Source organism: Phacochoerus africanus, chromosome 12 (assembly GCF_016906955.1).
Source record: "Phacochoerus africanus isolate WHEZ1 chromosome 12, ROS_Pafr_v1, whole genome shotgun sequence".
NCBI classification, from domain to species: domain Eukaryota; kingdom Metazoa; phylum Chordata; class Mammalia; order Artiodactyla; family Suidae; genus Phacochoerus; species Phacochoerus africanus.
The window spans coordinates 56,122,526-56,143,389 of record NC_062555.1 but is presented as its reverse complement, the minus strand read 5'-3'; the positions used below and the strand labels follow the sequence as shown (position 1 = coordinate 56,143,389).

At 46.4% G+C, this 20,864-nt stretch overlaps 1 protein-coding gene across 14 annotated transcripts in view; it reads left to right on the top strand.

Annotated features, from left to right (window-relative positions):
* Positions 1 to 20,864, top strand: part of KIAA1217 (KIAA1217 ortholog) — a 460,197-nt gene that overhangs the window by 334,630 nt on the left and 104,703 nt on the right. For 13 of the 14 annotated variants that reach the window (XM_047755381.1, XM_047755384.1, XM_047755385.1 and 10 more), the window contains 2 exons: positions 11,999 to 12,197; positions 16,978 to 17,071. In XM_047755381.1, coding sequence (XP_047611337.1) covers positions 11,999 to 12,197; positions 16,978 to 17,071 — 293 coding nt within the window. Of the gene's footprint in view, positions 1 to 11,998; positions 12,198 to 16,068; positions 16,261 to 16,977; positions 17,072 to 20,864 lie in introns of those variants that run through there. The other variant, XM_047755382.1, reaches the window with a different exon arrangement.

Here is a 20,864-nt window from a genome sequence, read left to right as displayed (position 1 = left end):
CAAAGTGAAGGGGTTAAGCACCAATGGTGCCATAACTAAGCCTCTGCCCAGAAGGAGTCCCCCCAGCAGGATCCCTGTCCAGCAACTGCTATCAGTCAAGTTGTTGGGTGACCAAGACTCTATCACATCTAACTTTTATACAGACTTATTTTTTAACACGTTCTTTCATGATTCTAATATGGGTTGCTCAACAATTATGACTCATAGTCTAAATTAGAATTTCATGGGAGTTCCCATGTAGCTCATTGGGTTAAGGAGCTGCATTAGCACTGCAGTGGCTCAGGTGACTACTGTGGTGCTGGTTTGATCCCTGGCCTGGGAACTTCCACAGGCCAAAAATAAATATATATAGGAGTTCTTCCTGTGGTGCAGTGGTTTAATCTGGCTGCAGCAAGCAGCTCAGATAGCTGCAGAGCTGGGGGTTTGATCCCCAGCCCCACTACAGTGGGTTAAAGGATCCAGCATTGCCACAGCTGCAGTAGAGGTCCTAACTGCGACTCAGATTCAGTCCCAGGCCTGGGAACTTCCATATGCCTTGGGTGGGGCCATAAAATTAAATAAATAAATAAATAAATAAATAAATAAATAAATAAGAATTTCATTTAAATTGCTGTTGCAATTTTTCAGTCCCTCGCAAAGACTTTCCAGAGGGTCTCCACAGTTCCCCAGTTATAATAGAAGATAAATTAAGTTAAAAGACTTAATAAAATCTTGCCTTGTCTTTAAATATAATATATCTGAATGAAATAAGAAATCCTCTTATTGATCTAATCCATTTCAAATACTGCAGCAAAGATGTGGTATTTACCCAAATCAAAGACACTGAAACCTGGAGTTCCCGTCATGGCGCAGTGGTTAGCGAATCTGACTAGGAACCGTGAGGTTTCGGGTTCAATCCCTGGCCTTGCTCAGTGGGTTGAGGATCCGGCACTGCCGTGAGCTGTGGTGCAGGTTGCAGACGCGACTCGGATCCCGTGTTGTTGTGGCTCTGGTGTGGGCCGGCGGCTGGAACTCCAATTGGACCCCTAGCCTGGGAACCTCCATGTGCCATGGGTGCGGCCCTAGAAAAGACAGAAAGACACACACACACACACACACACACACACACACACACACACAAAAGGCACTGAAATCTGAGTGTAGTATTATTCAAAAAAAGCTGAATAAATGAAAGCTCATCCAGACACTCTGTAGAGAATCAATTTCCTGTTATCTTTTCCTTCCTTGCAAGACAATGCTCAGCGTCTTGCTTTGTCACCTACTTGAAAAGCTGTTCCCTGGGAAGGGACAGGGCAGTATGAGTCCTCTCTGGGATGCGAAAAGTTTCTGACATCCATCCGAGGGCATGCCGTGGCTTTCCAAGGAACACGTGGGGCCTGGCCTTCACATTGCTGCTGATTCTGAAACAAAATGTCAGCTGGTGTCAGAGCTGAATTGTTAACTTCTAAAGAGCAGTGTCACTTATGGAACCACTGTGAGGGTTAGAACATAGGGTGTGACCAGTGGTTTACCACTGTACCTCCCATTCCTGGCACAGTCCCTGGCGCAGGAGATGGTCTGGCTTCTTGAATGAATGAAGCCATTTCTACAGGTCTTTCTAAGGTACCTCTCTGTGCACTACACTTCCTTCTCCTCTTCTTCTTCTTCTCCTCCTCCTCCTCCTCCTTATCCTCCTTCCCCTCCTCCTTCATCTTCTTCTTCCCACACCCGCAGCATATGGAGGTTCCCAGGCTAGGGGTCGAATCGGAGCTACAGCTACTGGCCTACACCACAGGCACGGCAACACAGGATCTGAGTCATGTCTGCAACCTACACACTGCTCCTGGCAATGCCAGATGCCTGACCCATTGAGCAAGGCCAGGGATTGAACCTGCATCTCATGGATACTAGTCAGATTCATTTCCCCTGTACCACAATGGGAACTCCACACTTCTTTCTTAAATCATGACTCTTAATTATAGTCTCTTAAGAATATACCACAACATTAATTATCCTAGAATCTTTTGCTTACCTTAAATACTGATGTCTTTCCCATTTCAGATGCCAATTTACATTCTACCAACTTCACTGAAACATTTAGAATGTGCACCCCTCTTTGCCCAGAGCATCTCTTCTAGTTTAAAAAGTTACCCAGTTAACTGAGTCGGACCTTAATTGCCCAGTTCTCTTTAGATCTGGGGGATTAGCTTTAAGATGATCAAATCAAAGCATACTAGTTTTAGAAAAAAAATGTAAAAAATACAGAAAATGAAGAAGAGAACATCACCCATGGACTTACTACCCAAAGGCAACCCCTCTGGTAATTCATCAAATAGGTAGACTTAACCATGAACCTGATGAAACCAAGGTTCAGACCCTCCAAATAAATAATTTACTTTCATACTAAGTTCTGTGTTTCTAACTTTGTATTCTTATTCCTAAAGAGATCCCTCAAAGTTGTAATAAACTTCAGGCCTCACAAAGCCTGGATGCATCATTGTCATCAAAGTGATTAATTTTTTTTTTTTTTTTTCCTTTTTAGGGCCACACTTGCAGCATATGGAGGTTCCCAGGCTAGGGGTCTAATCAGAGCTGTAGCCGCCGGCCTACACCACAGCCACAGCAATGCGGGATCCAAGCCGCATCTGTGACCTACACCACAGCTCACGGCAACGCCGGATCCTTAACTCACTGAGCGAGGCCAGGGATTGAACCCACATCCTCATGGGTCCTAGTCGGGATCATTAACCACTGAGCCACGAAGGGAAATCTGAGGAGATTAGTTGATTTCTAAAAAATGTAGTAGTTCCTTTCTCTTGTATAACATACTTGCCACTTGGCAAAATATGACTTTTTCTCCTCTATGTCATTTTCTTTTAGAATTCCTTTTAATTACAGTGTAGTGTTCCAGTGAATGGATTTATTACATGAATTGATTTATTAAATGAACCCTCTAATGCTGGACTCCACCCCTCACACTCGTTATTCTTATAAATGATGCTTTATTGAGCCTCTTTGTACATAAATGTGTAAATGCTGAATTACCAGCTCAAACCATATGTATATCTTGGAGCCTTTTGACACATATTGACAAATAGCTCTTTGGAAAAGTGGTATCAGCTTACTTTCCCAGCAGTGGTATGCGAGAGAACTCATTTTCTCAACCCCTGTCAGCACTGTTTATTTTATTGTAAAAACTTTGCTAATTTCATGAGTTTAGAAAGCTATCTGATTATTTTAATATTTGTGTCTTTCTTATTAAGTTGAAAACTGTTTGTTTTTCCACCAGAGAATATTATAAGAGCCCTACATATATATATATGTAATTTTTAACTAAACTTTTTTAATAATTTTTTTTTAACTTGGCACTGGGATAGGTGGCAGAGGGAGGAGCCCAGAGCTTTACCCCTTTACTACCAGCCACCTAAGGGGAGGGTTTTGGGAAGGGACATTCCACCAAGCCCCATAAGTCCCTAAGGGCTGTGGGTATAGACACCCTGAGGCTTGAAGGGGGCAGAGTTGGGAGCATGGGGGAAGCCAGAATCCCGGGTGAGGATGGAGGCAAATGCCCTGGGGCGGGATGGTCAGGACATTTCTCGGAGACCCAAGGTCCATGCAGGCATCCACCTGAGTGCCCCCTTCCCCAAAAAGGTTCTGCAGAGGCCAGCCCCAGCCCAGGGCCACGGGGGCGGGGGCAGATCATGGCACCTGCCCCCAGCAAGTCCAGCTCCTCCCCGCAGTGAGTGGGTGAGGCTGCCTGTTTTAGGTGCTGAGTCTCCTCATTCTGTTTTGTGCTCCCTGGGGCTCCGAGGAGTGGGGCAGGCAGGCAGAGTGCTGGATGGCCAGGGCCAGGTCTTCACTGGAAGGCCTGTGACATGGGATTCTCCCATTTGCTCTTTTGGCTGGATAGAGGCTTGCTGTTTCAGGGGCTGTGGTGCCCAAGGCTGGGGAGTTGTTAAAGTTGTCCTCGTCATTCAGTGCCATTGGCCACGTCAAACTGGGTGTCCTCCAGCCGGGTCATGAGCCTCGCCCCCGAACTCCCCGCCCATGAGGGTGGACTCGCCCACCCTCATCTTATCAGGCGCCGGGCTGGAGAGGGCTTTTCTTCTTGCTTTCCTTCCTGCTGTGTTCTTGGTGCTGCGTCCCCCGCGCCCCCACCCCTAGCTCATGGTACTGCCCCCTGACACCTTCCGTCTGCGCCCTTTGCTGGGCTGCCGCCATGCAGGCTTTGCAAGGGATGCTCCCACGCCTTGATGCTTCTGAATAGGCAGGTCTTGAGGCAGTCATGGAAGAGCTCTTTATATTTTTAAGGCATTAACCATTTGCCTTAGTTAAGATGCCCGTGTTGATTTCCCTCATCTTACATTGAATTTGGAGAAAGTGAGGAGTTGAGGTCATTGGGAATTGTCACCATCATCTGCCTGTGGGAAATGCCATTTAGGGGAATTGTAGAAAGCATTGAAGGTGAATGTCCAGCAGATTAAGTTGGCCACGTGATAGGGAGAACTGATTTCATTTCAACTAAGATATCTGCCGCTGACATGTGCCAGATACTAGATAGTAATCTATTACCCTCTGAGGAATACCAGTAATTATAATGCAGAATTAAAAGCCATGCTTGCAGTTATAGTAGAATGTATTTGAGACAGATTTCTTAATTCCTTTTTTTTTTGTCTTTTTAGGGCCACACCTGCAGCACATGGAAGTTCCCAGGCTAAGAGTCAAATCAGAGCTGTAGCTGCCGACCTGTACCACAGCCACAGCAATGCAGGATCCGAGCCATGTCTGCGACCTACACCACAGCTCATGGCAACGCCAGATCCTTAACCCACCGACCATGTCCAGGGATTGAACCCGCATCCTCATGGATACTAGTCTGGTTCATTACCACTGAGCCACAATGGGAACTCCAGATTTCTCAATTCTTAGGGGAAAGTGTTGGGGGAGTGTTAGGGGAAGATGGCTCAGAGGTAGAACACGTGCCCAGCAAAGCAGTGGTGGGAAGGTCCCCCAAGTGGAAGGCACCGAGTGGAGGGTGGGTGTGCTTGATAAATTCAAGGGGCAGCGGGATGTCCAGGACAGGTCTGGCACCCTAGGGATGTGGCATGATTGGGGGTGGTAAGAGAGGAATAGGAGGTTGAGGTCTGTTTTAGTTCGTATGGGCTCCTATGACAAAGTACAGAAGACTGAGTATCCCAAACAACAGGTATTTCCCACAGTTGCAGAGACTTGGAAGTCCAAGCTCAAAGGATCTGGGGAAGCCCCACCTGCTGATTTGCAGCGGCTGTCATCTAGTTGTATTCTTCCACCCCCATGTGACAGCAGAGAGAGAAAAGAAACTCTCCCCCACCTTTCCTTATAAGGGCACTAATCCCATCAGGGGGCTCCACCCTCATGACCTAATTACTCCCCCAGAGGCTCCACCTCCAAATACCATTATATTGGGGATTAGGGTTTTAACATGAATTCTGGAGGAATGCAAATATTCAGTTCACAGCAAGTCACCCAGTGAAAATCTTTGTGCCACATTCAGATCAAGAGTATTGTAGATGTCCCACCTCTTAGGACTGATTCTGAGATTCAGGAGATTACGAGGATGGGTCTCATGAGGTAACTTACCAAGTGCACTTCGTTTTTTCCAAAATGTCATCAGGAGTCCTTGCTGAGAAATGTGTGTTCCCTTTGCAGAGCCATTGAGATGGAAGAACTCTTGAGCAGTCAGGCTTCTAAGCAGGTCTCCAAGGAGTTCCCATTGTGGCTCAGTGGGTTATGAACCCAACTAGTATCCATGAGGATGCAGGGTCAATACCCGACCATGCTTAGTGGGTTAGGGATCTGGCGTTGCCGTGAGCTGTGGTGTAGGCTGGCAGCTGCAGCTCTGATTCAACCCATAGCTGGGAACTTCCCTATGCCAAAGGTGCAGTCCTGAAAAGGTGGGGCGGGGCGGCGGGGGCAGTCTCCAAGTGTTGAGTGAGGTTCCTTTCAACACTCTTGCTTTCGAGGCTCTGGCCTTCCCTCCACCCCAGCTCCCCCACTCCCCCCTGCACGAGAATGGTTTCTGACCACAGTTAATCACTGAGTTCAGTAGACTTGAAGACAGGAATCTTTTTTCCAAGTTGCACTCATCACACTTCCACATTTTTGAGCAGATGATCAGGCTAAAAGCGTGAGGCCAACAAGGATGGTCCAGAGAGGATGGGTGGAGGAGATGGATGTGACTAAAGGCCAATCTTCAGAGGCTACACGCTTCCAGGGAGAGCGCATGGCTTCTGTGGATTGACCGAATTGGATATATAAGTTAGTTAAGCCATTTTACCACCTGTAACTGGAAGCCAATTACATAGACCTTCTGAGCCTCCTTATCCCTCTCTGTGAAATGGGGCTGCAACACTGACTTGATCAGAGATGCTGGTTCAACAAAGTCATGTGTGTACCATTTCTGACACAGAGCAGTCATTCTATAAATGCATTGGCCTTATCCTCTTCCGTTTCTCATAAAAAGGGAGGCTGGAATCCAAAGTTCTTCAGATTTCCCCCGAATCTGGAGCAGCGGGCACTAACTCAGAGCGAGGGAGGAATGCCAGGGCATGCTGAGTCTCATCACTGTGCCAACAAAACGCCATCATAGATTAAGAGAATTCCTTCTGAGTTTAAGCACTTCTAAATACCTTTCCCTGAACTGCAGGCAAACAGAACCAAGTGTAAAAAGACGGTTCTCCTCTGTTTGTAAAGGCATTTTTCCCGTCTTCAGATTTTCACGATCTGTAACTGGACTGTGTACCCAGCTGGCAGCTGCACCAGCCAGACCCTGAGGTAACTGTAGTTTTTAGGCCCAATTTTTTTTTTTTTTTTTTTCCAAATCAGAGCAGCCTACAAATTCTATTTCAAGCACACACACGGACAGAGTGCAGATGTGGGAATGAGAACCAAGCTCTTCTGGGGGAATGAGGCTGTGAGATTTGACTGTAGCGGGGCCATGAGTGGCCCGCATGAAGGGCCCCACCCAGGCAGGGCTGGGGCTCAGACCTCAAGAGTGGTTGTTTTGGCCTTTGGATGTGACATTAGCAATCACAGGGACAGTCACCACATCGCCCGTTTGGGGGGAAAACGTTGCACCCTCTGTGATCAGACAGGCTTGAAAGGCTTTTTCTGTGCTCTGAAGAACATGTGACAGCAAGGAAATTCTGGAAAACTCACTCCCTGAAGAAGCTGAGCATCAAAACAGTGGTGGACAGAGAGGAGGCCTGTTTCGATCACGGAGACAATCAGAATGTGGTTCTCATGAGTGTCCAGACCAGGAATGGGATTCCCAGCCTGTTTACACGATGCGGTAAAAGCTCTTATAGCCTGGGTGGACCCCAAAGTGGACATTCCTTTTGGGTGACTAAGAAGTCCTTCATTCATTCATCCATTCAACAGACATTTATTAAGAACCTATGACGTCACAGGTAGTATATCCTAGGGACTAAGGATACCATGGTGGGCAGCAACAACAAAAATGCTAAAAAAAAAAAAAAAATCCAGGAGTTCCCAATGTGGCTTAGTGGGTTAAGAATCCAACATAGCATCCATGAGGATTCGGGTTTGATCCCTGGCCTCGATCAGGGATCTGGCATTGCCATGGCTGTGGTGTGGGCCTGCAACTGCAGCTCCAATTTGACCCCTAGCCTGGGAAACTTCTATATGCTGCAGGCGCGGCCCTAAAAAGAACAAGAAAGAAATCTCTGGGCTTATGAGCATTCCACTCTAGCAGACAGTGGAGTGGAGACACTGACAATAAACAATAGTAATAATCAAAACATGAATTATAGTATATGGTGAAAAATGCTCAGGAACAGAAATGAAGCGGGGATGGGGTAGGAAACATTAGGCAGAAAGGCTGCTGAAGGAGATCCCGTCATGGCTCAGTGGTTAACAAATCTGACTAGGAACCATGAGGTTGCGGGTTCGAACCCTGGCCTTGCTCAGGGGTTAAGAATCTGGTGTTACCATGAACTGTGGTGTAGGTTGCAGCCGCAGCTTGGATCCCGAGTTGCTGTGGCTCTAGTGTAGGCCAGAAAAAATTTGAAAAAGGCTGCTGAAATTTTGGAGAAGGGGGGTGAGGGGAGGCCTCCCGGAGAGGCTGACTTGAATAAACGACCCGATTGATGGTTTGGGCAGGTAGAGACTTAGATCGAAAATATTTCCTCCCAGATTTTCAAGGCTGTTTCCCATTGTCTTTGGTTTCTGGGCTGCTGCTGTGAAAGCAAATGCCCTCCTGGATCCTGATCCTTCCTTTGCGACTTTTCTGCCCTCCCCTGGGGGACTTGGAGGAATCTCTGTGTTTCCCCTGCCATCTGGAATGTCTCAGGGACAAGCCTGATTGCACTCAGCCTTTCACCAACCTTTTCAATCTCCCATCTCATGACCTTCTGTTTGGGGAGAAAAAAAAAAAAAATCGTGAAATACTTTTAGAAAACTGTTCTGTTTTTCCTGACCTCTTTACCCCAGTCCCCGTTATGAGAACTTGAGAGGCTCTGAAGTCCTTCTCAGTTTTCTTGCTTGGTTCTCACCCTTTCTCCATCCCTTTGTCCTTTGATTCCCCTTCCTGAAATCTCATCCACTTTTTCTTCTCTGGTGACTCTGTCATTTCTCTTCCCTGAGCTCGATCTTGCTCTCCAAAGGCTCCCCTTCTCTTGGACTGTCTCATCTCTCTGAGTTTCTGTTTTCTGTTGGTTTCTAACTTGAAAGAGGCTTTTTGGAAACATTCGTTAATCCTTGCTAGTCTGTTCATGTAGAAGCGAAGCCCGGTCATGCTCGCTGGAAGCTTCTATATTTGGTCTGGGCTGCTTCATGTCAGTTCAGACAGAACCTGAACTGATCCTCAAGAATCTGTTGGTCTCTTCTCAGGAGACAGGCAGCTTTCTTCCAGGGCTTCCTCCAGTTTCCTGACTGAGGTGTCAGCCCCTTTGCCAGAATCCTGTGTGCTTGGTGAGCCAGAATCCAGCCGCATGCTTCAGCCTCTTTAGTGGTTCTCCTGTAGATGTGGGGAGCTCCTTGGCTGAACTGGGTGGAAAGGGAGATGTGAGAAACTTGCTGTAACATTAAAAAGAAGTTCAGTGGAATACTATATAGCCATAAAAAAGAACAAAAATGCCATTTGCAGCAACAGAAATAGAAATTCTCATACTAAGTGAAATAAGTCAGAAAGAGAAAGATAAATAGCATAGGATATCACCTACATGTGGAATCTAAAATATGGCACAATGAACAGAAACAGACTCACAGACATAAAGAACAACTTGTGGTTGCCAAGGGGAAGACAGAGGGAGTAGGATGGATGAGGAGTATGGCTGGGGTTGGTAGATGCAAACTATTACATTTAGAATGGATAAGCAGTGAGGTCCTGCTCTACAGCACAGGGAACTATAGTCAATCTCTTGGGATAGAGCCTGATGGACGATAGTGTGAGAAAAAGAATGTATGTGTGTTTATATATGTGTGTGTGTGTGTATATATGTATACATATGTATATATGACTGGGTCGCTATGCTGTATAACAGAAATTAGCACAACATTGTAAATCAACTATAATTTTTTTTTTTTTGGTCTTTTTGTCTTTTTAGGGCCATACCCATGGCATATGGAGGTTTCCCAGACTAGGGATCTAATCAGAGCTGTTGCTGCCGGCCACACATTGCTCTGCAGAGCCAGAGCAATGCCAGATCCGAGCCGCATCTGCAACCTACATCCGGCAACGCCAGATCTTTAACCCACTGAGCAAGGCCAGGGATCAAACCCGCAACCTCATGGTTCCTAGTCAGATTTGTTTCCACTGCACCACAACAGGAACTCCATCAACTATAATTTTTTTAAAAAAAGTTCAGGAGTTTCCTGGTGGCTCAGAGGGTTAGGGAACCGGCATTTTCACTGCTGTGATACAGGATCAATCCCTGGCCCAAGAATTTCCACATGCTGCAGGCATGGCCAAAACAAACAAACAAACAAGAAGTTCAGTCAGCCCTCATGGTTTCCACTTACTCTGAATTCGGAAGGGTCTGCGCCTCATTTCCTGTGTTTTCCTGGCCCTGCATTATGCAGAGTTCTGTGCTTGGAGATCTAGCGGTCAACTTTCTCTTGCCTGCTGTTGTTTCTTTTCTTGTTCCCTTAATTCTTTGATTTATGCTTTTTTATTCTTCGTGGACATGTGAATGGGCTTTCAGAAGGAGGTGGAAATAAATTGGTCACGTGAATATTTAACTGAGTCACATTCTGTTCTCTTTTGAGTCCGTCCTGCCAAAATTGCTCTGCTGATACCAGTAAGTGACTCAGTAGATGCTCACAGATGTAGGATTCCAGTTAAATGGCAGGACCTTCCACACCCTCTCTCAGTTATCTATCTCTGAATAACAAATGACCCTAAACATAGTGAAAAGCAGCCGCGGTTGTTGATTGGCTCATGAGGCTGCTGTGTGGGCAGCGTTTGGAGGGGTCCTAGCGTTTCTGCTCCATGGGGATCAGCTGGCGCAGCTCCCTTCCCCAGGGACGGAGGGCTCCCCTCTGCAGATGGTGCACGCACATGACTGGCCAGTGATCCTGGCTGAGGAGTGGGTGCTCCGTAGCGGCTGTCCACTGGGGCGTCAGTTCTTCTTCATGTGGCCTCTGCACGTGCCTCCGATGGACTCCACAGAAGCTTGGTTCTGTGAGGGAACATCTAAGACCACGGTCACCAAGAAGACAAGCTCTCGTGTGCACACGTGGATCAAGCCGCCCTTTTGCATCACACTGACGCATGTCCCCGTGGCCAAGCCCACACTCTGCATAGGAAGGAACATTTCTCAGGGGCGTAGTAGCTGGGAGACCTGGTTCATGGGCAGTCACATGCCACCCGGAACTCTAAATTCTGTGATCCTGTGCTGGTGTTTCTCATCATGTAACTGATAGGTTCCGTTTTCCTTCTCAAACATTCAGGGCCCCAGACTCTTTTCTGGTAGATATTTTCATTTGGTAAAACTATTCAATAAATATGCATTCAAGGAGTTAAGAATCCAGCTAGTATCCATGAGGATATGGGTTCGATCCCTGGCCTCACTTAGTGGGTTAAGGATCAGGTGTTGCCGTGAGCTGTGGTGTAGGTTGCAGATGTGGCTTGGATCCCATGTTGCTGTGGCTGTGGTGTAGGCTGGCAGCTGCAGCCCTGATTGGACCCCTAGCCTGGGAACCTCCATATGCTGTGGATGCGGCCCTAAAAAGAAAAAAATAATAATAAATAAATAAATATCTGAGTAGAGAGGAATCTAAAATATGATACAGTAATTCCCGTTGCAACTCAGCGGTAACAAACCTGACTAGTCTCCATGAGGACACAGGTTTGATCCCTGGCCTCGCTCAGTGGGTTAAGGATCTGGTGTTGCCATGAGCTGTGGTGTAGGTCACAGACACAGCTGGGATCCAGTGTTGCTATGACTGTGGTGTAGGCCGGCAGCTGCAGCTCCGATTCCGACCCCTAGCCTGGGAACTTCCATATGCCGCACATGCAGCCCAAAAACCAAAAAAATAAAATAGAGTCACAGAAATATTATAGCATTTCCACTTGAAACATTGAAACATTCTGAATGGTCTATAAAGACTTAAAATTGTCCAGCTTCTCTTTTGCAGTCGTGATTGCGTTCCTGGTCAGTCAAAGATGTAGGGAAAAAAAATAATCACCCTGGGGTCAAATTCCTAAATATATCTTTCAAGGGGATTAAATATCATTTGCTTTAGGCTACCAAAGGTTAGCTTTTTGGCCCTTTGGTTCTAAAATAGTGAAAATTAGCCTCTTTAACACCTGCCTGGACTCCAAAGAATAAAAGTGGGTATTTACATCATAACCAGAGGGTGCATTCCTTGGACATTCCAAACTCACATCTTTAGTTACAAGCTCTGCAAGCTTGTCCTGAACACCCCTGCCCATGGTAGCGCAGACGCGGCTCAGCTTGTGCCGTGTGCTGTGTGAGCCTTGATCTGTGACTGACAACTGTGTCCACCTTGCCTGCAGGGGTTCTCTATCTCCAGTACGGAGATGAAACCAAGCAGCTCAGGATGCCGAATGAAATCACAAGTGCAGACACAATCCGTGCCCTCTTCGTAAGTGCCTTTCCACAGCAGCTCACCATGAAGATGCTGGAGTCACCCAGTGTCGCCATTTACATCAAAGATGAAAGCAGAAATGTCTATTACGAATTAAATGATGTAAGGTAAGCAGTTACGTCATGTGTGTCTGTCTGTGTGAGTGAGTGTGCATCCACCTGCTTGCACTGACCACGGGTCCCAAGTCCTCATCGCTCCAGGCCCCAGGGAAGAAAGCACAGCTGCTGTCCTGTTTGGCGAGCATGTCTTTCCCTGGGTGTGAATCCACTGTCTGCTTTTCTCAAACTCATTTACGAGGTGTGCTTCGCAAACGCAAGGACAGACTTCTTCCACGTAGACCTTAGCATGTTACCTCTGAAAAGAGTGGGAGAGAGATGAGCCAGTCCACTGTTTATGCACCAGTTAGGGAAACAACGGGCCAGAAAGGGCCGAGATCATGTGAATTGAAAGTTCTACTTACAGAAGGAATTAAGCAACTCCTTCTCAATGGCAGAGCCTATGGGCATTTTAGGTAATGATTCCACCAGGCCATTATTTACATGAGTGAGTTAGAGTAAGAGCAGTGAACTTTGGAGTTCCTGTACTGGCTCAATGGTAATGAACCCGATTAGTACCCATGAAGATGTGGTTCGATCCCTGGCCTCCTTCAATGAGTTAAGGATCCAGCGTTGCCGTGAGCTGTGGTGTAGGTTACAGACCCACCTCGGATCCTGTGTGGCATAGGCTGGCAGCTCCAGCTCTGATTCTACCCCTAGCCTGGGAACTTCCATATGCTGTGAGTGCAGTCTTACAAAGACAAAAAAAAAAAAAAATGCAGCAATGAACTCTGTGCTCTTGTTCATAAAAAAGAGGCTGAGAAACATTCTCCTTTTCCATTTGTTTCTTAAGTAGTTGGCCTTTCCAAAAGGATACCATTTTCCAGGTGGCCCCTCTCCAGGGCTCCTAGTAAAATATGCTCTAAAAGAGGCTAAATGGATTCACACTCTGGCAGGTGGCATGGAAAGAAAAGCATCTTTATCGACCGTGTGGTAATGTGTATTGGGCAGAAAGGAGCCTCTGACCCCTTCCAGCCAAACAAGCCTGAGAAACAGAATTTAAATCAACACAAACAAGCTGTTTCTAGTATAGTATAGTGCAGCTAAACATTTTGGAACTGAAAAAAAAATGATTGACTCATCCAGCCCTTTCATTTTGATGGAACTAGTAACTCAGATGCATAAAAGTTAAGAGACTTATTCAAGGGAGTTCCCTTCATGGCTCAGTGCCAGGATCCATGAGGATGTGGGTTTGATCCCTAGCCTCGTTCAGTGGGTTAAAGATTTGGCATTACCGTGAGCTGTGGTGTAGGTCAAAGACGTGGCTCAGATCTGGTGTTGCTGTGGCTGTGGCATAGGCTGGCAGCTGCAGCTCTCATTTAACCCTTAGCCTGGGAACTTCCATTTGCCACAAGGTGCAGCCCTAAAAAAGAAAAAAACAAAGAGAGAGAAACACGAGAGAGACTTATTCAAGATCATGCAGCCAATTAATTCCCAAGCCCAGCCTCAAACCTGACTGCCCACATGCCTGGTCAAGAATTTTTTTATTCCCTCAGAATATTCTCGCCCCAATTTCATCTAGGCCCCCACTTGGATTTCTGGGTTCCTTCCTTGTAGGGATAGCAGGCTGTCCTGTTTCTTCATCATGGAATTAATAAGATCCACTTAAAAAAAAAAAAAAAGCCTCTAGTGCATAATAAAGGTAAACTGATAAATATCTAACAGTGATCAGAAGCGACATATTTAGGCATGTGCCAAAATGTGTGAGTAATTTAGAACTTTCAGCATTTGACACATGCCCTAAGGTAGAGGTGCTCTATCTGTTGCCCAACCTTTCTGCTTTTGAAAACACATTTAAATATTCATGGGTATCAGAAAATTCATGTTCGTTTTTTCTGAAATACATTATTAATCAAGCTGTCACCCCCAAAAAAGATGGAATTTACAAAGCATGCGCTTAAAGGTGAATGTGGCAGGTTACAGATCACTGTGTTCGCAGTAACATAATCTCGGGTGGTGTTTTTACATGGACGTGCCGTTTTTACAACGATCTTGAATGTCTGTGTTCTGCAGTTCGGGAAAGGGAGGGATAGGATCGTAGCAAATACTAATGAAACTACTCGAAGCCACTATTGATTGTGGAGCTCAAGGCCGATGAGATTATTGTAAACAGTTGGACCCCACAGTCTTGCAGCCCGTGCAAGGATGTTTCTAGTACAAGGAGTCACGATTTTCTCGAGGCTTTCCCAAGCCTCAGAGTATTAAGGCTTTCCCTACACATTCTTTGGAAATGGGAGTGAAGACAGAGCAAAAGGTCCCCAAACTTCCAAACTGAGAGGATCCTTCCTGATGCCAGTTCCGTTGATAAAGCATTTGAAAGCAGGCTTGAGACAAGGGATCACTGTAAATATTAATAACTTCCAGTTAGTTGGTTTCTGTTTGCAAAAGTGTTGGTCTTATTGATCCTTAGGGTGCAGTTCTGATAGCCTGATTTTTTTTTTCATTTGACTTTTTACAGCTGCACCTGTAGCATATGGACGTTCCAAGGCTAGGAGTCAAATTGGAGCTGGAGCTGCCAGCCTATGCCACAGTCACAGAAACTTGGGATCCGTGCTGCGTCTGCAACCTACACCACAGCTCACGGCAAGACCGGATCCTTAACCCACTAAGTGAGGTCAGGGATCAAACCTGCTTCCTCATGGATTCTAGTTGGGTTCATTACCACTGAGCCACGATGGAAACTCTCCTGATAGCCTGATTTTTTTTTTTTTTAATCTCACTTCAAATGTTTAAGGGGAAAGTCACTTGTTTATAAATTTGTCTACAATTTTACTTTTCAGTATTTTGTTTTATCCATTTATATGTAAGTGGTAAATGTGTTTTTTGAGAGATGAATATAATATTTATATGACATGATCACATCTATGTCCTTTCCAAGGAATTGTCATTCTTCGCTTTTATGCAGAAAATAACTCAGTTACATTTTATCTGAATGGGAGAACCTCGCCCCCTGGTTCTCATAGATACCTCAAAACACTGGCTTGAATCTTCCTAAATCTAGAGACATACTTCACTTCACAGCCAGTGTTTTTGTTCATTTGTTTGCTTCTTTTTTGGCCACCCTGTGGCACATGGAGTTCCTGGGCCACGGATCAGATCCGAGCTGCACTTGCGGCATCCGTGGCTACACTGGATCCTGAACCCACTGTGCAGGGCCGGGAATAGAATAGAACCTACATCCCAGCGTTCCCAAGACACTGCCGATCCCGTTGCACCATAGCGGCAACTCCCACAGCCAGTATTTTTGGGCTGAGGGTATATTTGTCAAACACATGTTTTTTGGCTCTCTCATCATCGTGTTGGGGGTCTCCTTATTTTCCTTAGGGAAATGCTACGGAGAGTTTAGGTTGAAATTCTGTGTTGTAAATGTTGCCATGGTAAATGCAATCTGGGCCTTGACTGTTGGTTCATCTTGGATGAACATGTTTCTAAATTAATCATAAACCAACCTCCTGTTTTAAAATACCTTCAGAACCACATGAAGTTTTCTGGTTTTTTTTTTTTTTTTTTTTTTGTGGCTCAAGCAAGGCTTTCAGTTCTTTCACATCTTCCCTCGGGACTCTGCCCCCCCCATCTCCCCCTCCCCCCCGCCCCGCCCCCAGCCTCAGGGTGAGTTCCTGCAGTCCATGCCCCCCTCTCCTCCTTCGGTGAACCCTTCCCTCCTAGTCACCTAATAATAAGGACCGCCCCCCCGCTCACTTCAGCAGACTTCTAATGAGGTGCTTGAAATCTGGAGCACCCATGCAAGCTTGGGCTCGTCGTTGCTTCAAAGCAATTACTGATGGATATTTGAAGGAGGGAAACAGGACGAGTCCAAGGATCCCCACTTTGTGGAAAACAAAAACACAACCCAATCATCTCCGTGATTGCCATCAGCCCACAAAACGTGTGGCTGCACCTGGAGGAAAGGAATGTAACTCCTCGCACCGGAGCCCTTGAGCTCGTGGTTCCGGCAGGAATCACGGTGTAGACGGGGCTGTGTGAGTGCCTTGGGGGGGCCCTTCTGCTGATGCAAACTGGAAGATGGAGGGAGAAGGACCTCATAGGCATTCATAAGCTCTGAAATAACTTTAAGGTAGGCTCTTAGCAGGATGAGGTTCTGTCTTCTGCTGCAGTGTGACTGACTCCAGGGTTTTCTCCGTTGCCTTTCCTTCTAAATACCTTGCACGTCCAGTCATTCAATGTATATGTAGAACAATCTTTTAAAAGATCCACTGTGGAAGGGGAAAAAAAAAGGCAGCGGGTCATAAAAATACTACCTTTGATCTCCGTGGGCCTTTTTTTTTTTTTTTTTTCCTAGGCTGCAAATACATTTTCTTTCTCTTCTGAAGGTGTTTGAAGGGAAAAAGCGTTTTTGGTTTGCGTGCATTCGTGAGATAAGCAGAAAACCAGGTGTCTGGGCAAAGTAAACAATTAAATATTTAAATATTAACCAAATCTCTTTGAACGTATTGTAAATAGGGGCGCTTTATTGTTTCTTAAAGTGTTAGCTTTCCTTGCTCAGAATCTTGAAAGAAGCTACCCGATATTCATGGGCGGAGAGCTACAGAGAAAGAATAATAGTTCCCTCAAAAAAAAAAAAAAGGAAAGAAAAGCTGAAGTCATTTTTTCTCCTTTGCCTTATTTATTTTTTGCCAATTTTTATGGTAACAGAAGTTCTTGTCTGGTTCCTTGCACACAACGGCTGGATTGTCTGTGGATGTCTTTTACCTGATCCTTACGGGCAGACGGAGGAAATGGCCAAAATCAGACTCCTTTCATCTGCCATAGTTATGGATGTTTTTGATTCCAGGAACATTCAGGACAGATCTCTTCTCAAAGTGTACAACAAGGATCCCGCCCATGCGTTCAACCACACACCCAAAGCTGTGAACGGAAACATGAGGGTGAGTGTCCTGGTTCTATTTTTACTTTTATTCAGTGGGTCCAACCATCCCTTGCTCTGGCATGTGGTCCTGGTGTGATCACACCCCGACACCAGATTTGGGGGTTTCTTTCTGCTCTCCTTCTGGTCTGATGACTCCTTGTGTGTTCCTTGGTAGCGAAATCAGAGTCCCTGATCATCTGGAGCAAAGGGATTGAAATAGGGCTTGAGACCTTGTAATTCATCTTCACTCCAAGGGGGTGCTGCAGATCTGTACATAAAAGGGTCCTTGGTCCATAATACAGTCACTTACTCAAAGGCTCTCTTGCTGTTTTTTCTCCAGTTAAAATAAAGCTAACATACAAATCACAAAAATCTGGGCACCAATGTATGCAGAATCTATTAATATCCTTATAGCAGCTATTCCAAGTTCTAGCATTCTAATTAAAGTACTCACCTTCTAATTCAGGACTGTTGGTTGCTGTGTTAAATAGTATCAAATCTCACCTGAAGCGTGCTGAGGGCAAACCCCCAAAATCTGCATGCTTTAGAAGTGAAAATTGTCTATAGATTCAGATCATCGTAGAAGATGATCCAAACATTCAAAGCACAAGGGGACGTTTTGAAGAATAAAGACCAGGGAAACAGAAAAGGCGGATTGTAAAAGTCACATCAATGCAAGCAAGCCCCCTGGAATGGGATTGAGTTTCTGACAATGGTGCTGCATTTCTCCACAGTAAAAATGAGGAAGAAAAAAAAAAAGATCAGCTTCTCCAGATGCACCCTCCCCCTAGCCCACCCCATGGCGTCACACAAATCTAGAAGGTACCTGGACATTTTATATCATGCTTTCCCGGGATTAACCTGAGATGCTGGGGTTTCACTAGGAAAAAAGTAAATGAGTAGGTTTTATGGGCCAAGAGGCCCCAGGTTCTGTCGGCCAGTCCTTGAGTTGCAGTGGGGTTCTGGAAATGAGGCTTCCTGAGAGTGGGTATATTCATTTTTTCTCTTGCTGCTGGAACAAATGATTACACATTGAGAGGCTTCAGATGACCCAGATTTACTATCTTACGGTCCAAGAGGTCAGAAGTCCAACCTAACTCCAGCGGACTCGAATCAAGGAGTCTTTGGCATTCATTTCCAGAAGCTTCCAAGAGAATATGTTTCCTTTTTTTCCAGCTTCAGAGGCCACCCACATTCCTTAGCTTGCAGTGCTCTTCCTTTAAACCTTTTAACCCCAGCCAAACAGCATCTTTCTGACCCTGCTTCTTCCCTCACCACGTCGCCCATCTCCCTCTTCCACTGTTTAGGACACCTGTGATTACACTGGGCCCAATCCTCCAGAATAATCTCTGTATATTCCGGTTAGCTGATTGGCCACCTCTGTCGCCTTTCCCCTGTAGTCACAGGTGGGTTTGGATGCAGCGTCTTTGTTCTGCCAGCAAACAAGCTCTGTGAGTTTAGGACCCAGAGGCCAAGAGGTACCAGGGAAAGTGCTGGGGGAATTTCTGTGTCCTTCTGGACTGGGACAGGAGTGATGCCATCGTGGGCTCAGAGCCTCCAGCCTTCGGGAGGAGAAGGTCTCTTACGTGCTCCACGGCTGCTTTTGGATGTCAGAAATGATGGGTGATTTCAAGTGGAGGCTGTGCTGCTCCTTCAGGAAAGCTAGGACTTTGAGGTTTATTTTTAGGCAGCTCTGCTTTCAATGTCAACCAGCTCCCCATGAAAACAGACGGAGTCACGCTCATCTCCGAGGCGCACGGTCGATCGCGGTGCACCTTGCCTTTCACGACCTCGTCCTTCTCCTCTCGGTGACATTCCTAAGAGTCTTTGTTCCCCTGGAGAGCCTAATTCGTTGATATGTCTAGCCTTCAAACTGGAGTTTCATGGTGTTCAGAGTTCCGTTTTTGTTATGCCAAACCCACACCGGGGCCCCAGAATCAGCTCTGAAAGTCTTGTTTACAGCTGGGGAGGACACCTGTTTTTAACTCTTAAGCAGATGTGCTACCTCCGTAAGGACCCGCGGCGAGCACGGAGAAAATCAAATATTAACCATATGGACAGAGCCAAGTAGGATTCACAACATTTGCTCTGGGTTCCAGTAGCATTGTTCTGTTTTAACTTTTACTTTTTTTGGGGGGGTGGGGTGGTGGTGATGTTGGCCGCACTCATGGCATGCGGAAGTTCCCAGACCAGGGGTCGAACCCACGCCACAGCAGTGACTATACTGAGTCCTTAACCCACAAAGTCTCCAGGGAACTCCCTGTTTTTACTTTTAGACCCTTGTGGTCGATTTCCAAGTTGCCCACAGCCTACTTTTTTTGTTGTTGTTTTGTTTTTTTGTTTTCCATTTTAGGGCCATACCCGCAGCATGTGGAAGTTCCCAGGCTAGGGATTGAATCAGAGCTACAGCTGCCAGCCTACACCAAAGCCACAGCCACATGGGATCCGAACCACGTCTTGGACCTACACAACAGCTCACGGCAATGCTGGGTCCTTAAACCACTGAGCGAGACCAGGGATTGAACCTGCTTCCTCAGGGTACTAGTTGGATTCACTACCTCTGAGCCACAACAGGAACTCCTTCCACAACCTACTTTAGACAGCACTGCTCTGTGGAGGAAAAAAATCAAACTGTTATCCCCCAGTGAGGAGAGACAAATGTTCACCATCCAACCCACAGACATACTTTTCTGATTCAGTGTCGACAACTTAGAAATGAGAAATAGAACACAGTTTTCAGGAGTTCTCATCGTGGCTCAGTGGTTAACGAATCCGACTAGGAACCATGAGGTTGCGGGTTTGATCCCTGGCCTTGCTCAGTAGGTTAAGGATCCGGCGTTGCTGTGAGCTGTGGTGTAGGTCGAAGACGAGGCTCGGATCTAGCGTTGCTGTGGCTCTGGCATAGGCCGGAGACTACAGCTCCAATTAGACCCCTACCGTTGAAACCTCCATATGCCACAGGAGAGGCCCTAGAAAAGGCAAAAAGACCAAAAAAAACAAAAACAAAAACAAAAAAACCACACACAGTTTTCAAAACAACTCAGGGCGAGCATGCCTGCAGTTTGCCACTTGGCCTCTATTCACGGGCTCTGGAAGGTGAACAAGAAATTCCTCCAGCCTCACCTTTTGACTCTGAGGGTTGGAATTCTCTCTCCTCCTTGGAGAAGGTGGCTTGCTTTGCCCTTAAAGGAAATGAAACCTTGTTGAGCCCTGCCAGGAACACAGCTGCATAAGCCCATTGCTCATGATTAAAGACCAGAAGTAGGAGCTCCCGTTGGGGCTTAGTGGGTTAAGAACCCAACTAATATCCATGAGGATATGGGTTTGATCCCTGGCCTCGCTCAGTGGCTTAAGGATCCGGTGTTGCCATGCATTGCAGTGTGGGTCCTAGACGTGGTTCAGATCTGGCCTGGCTGTGGCTGTGGCTGTGGCCGGCAGCTGCAGCTCTGATTCAACCCCTAGCCCAGGAACTTCCTTATGCTTCAGGTGTGGCCCTAAAAAATAGTAATAATAATAAAATAAAATGACCAGAAGTAGGAACAGGACCGGGCTTAGCTGCTGTTGACTAAACTGGGCTGCACAGTGGGTTGAGGGGCGCTCTGTCCTCCCGTAGGTTTGCAGCATGCAAGGAGCTGGGACGATTTGAGGATTACAGCTCAGTTGAGTCAGTTACGCAGCCCTGTGCCTGACATCTTTCGTCCTCAGCTCCCCGCCTCCAGAGCAGCCTGGGACAGACCCCAACTGCCCACTCATTCCCACATCCTGGGAAACAGGTGGAACCCAGCAGAGGGATGACATCAGCAACCGCAGAA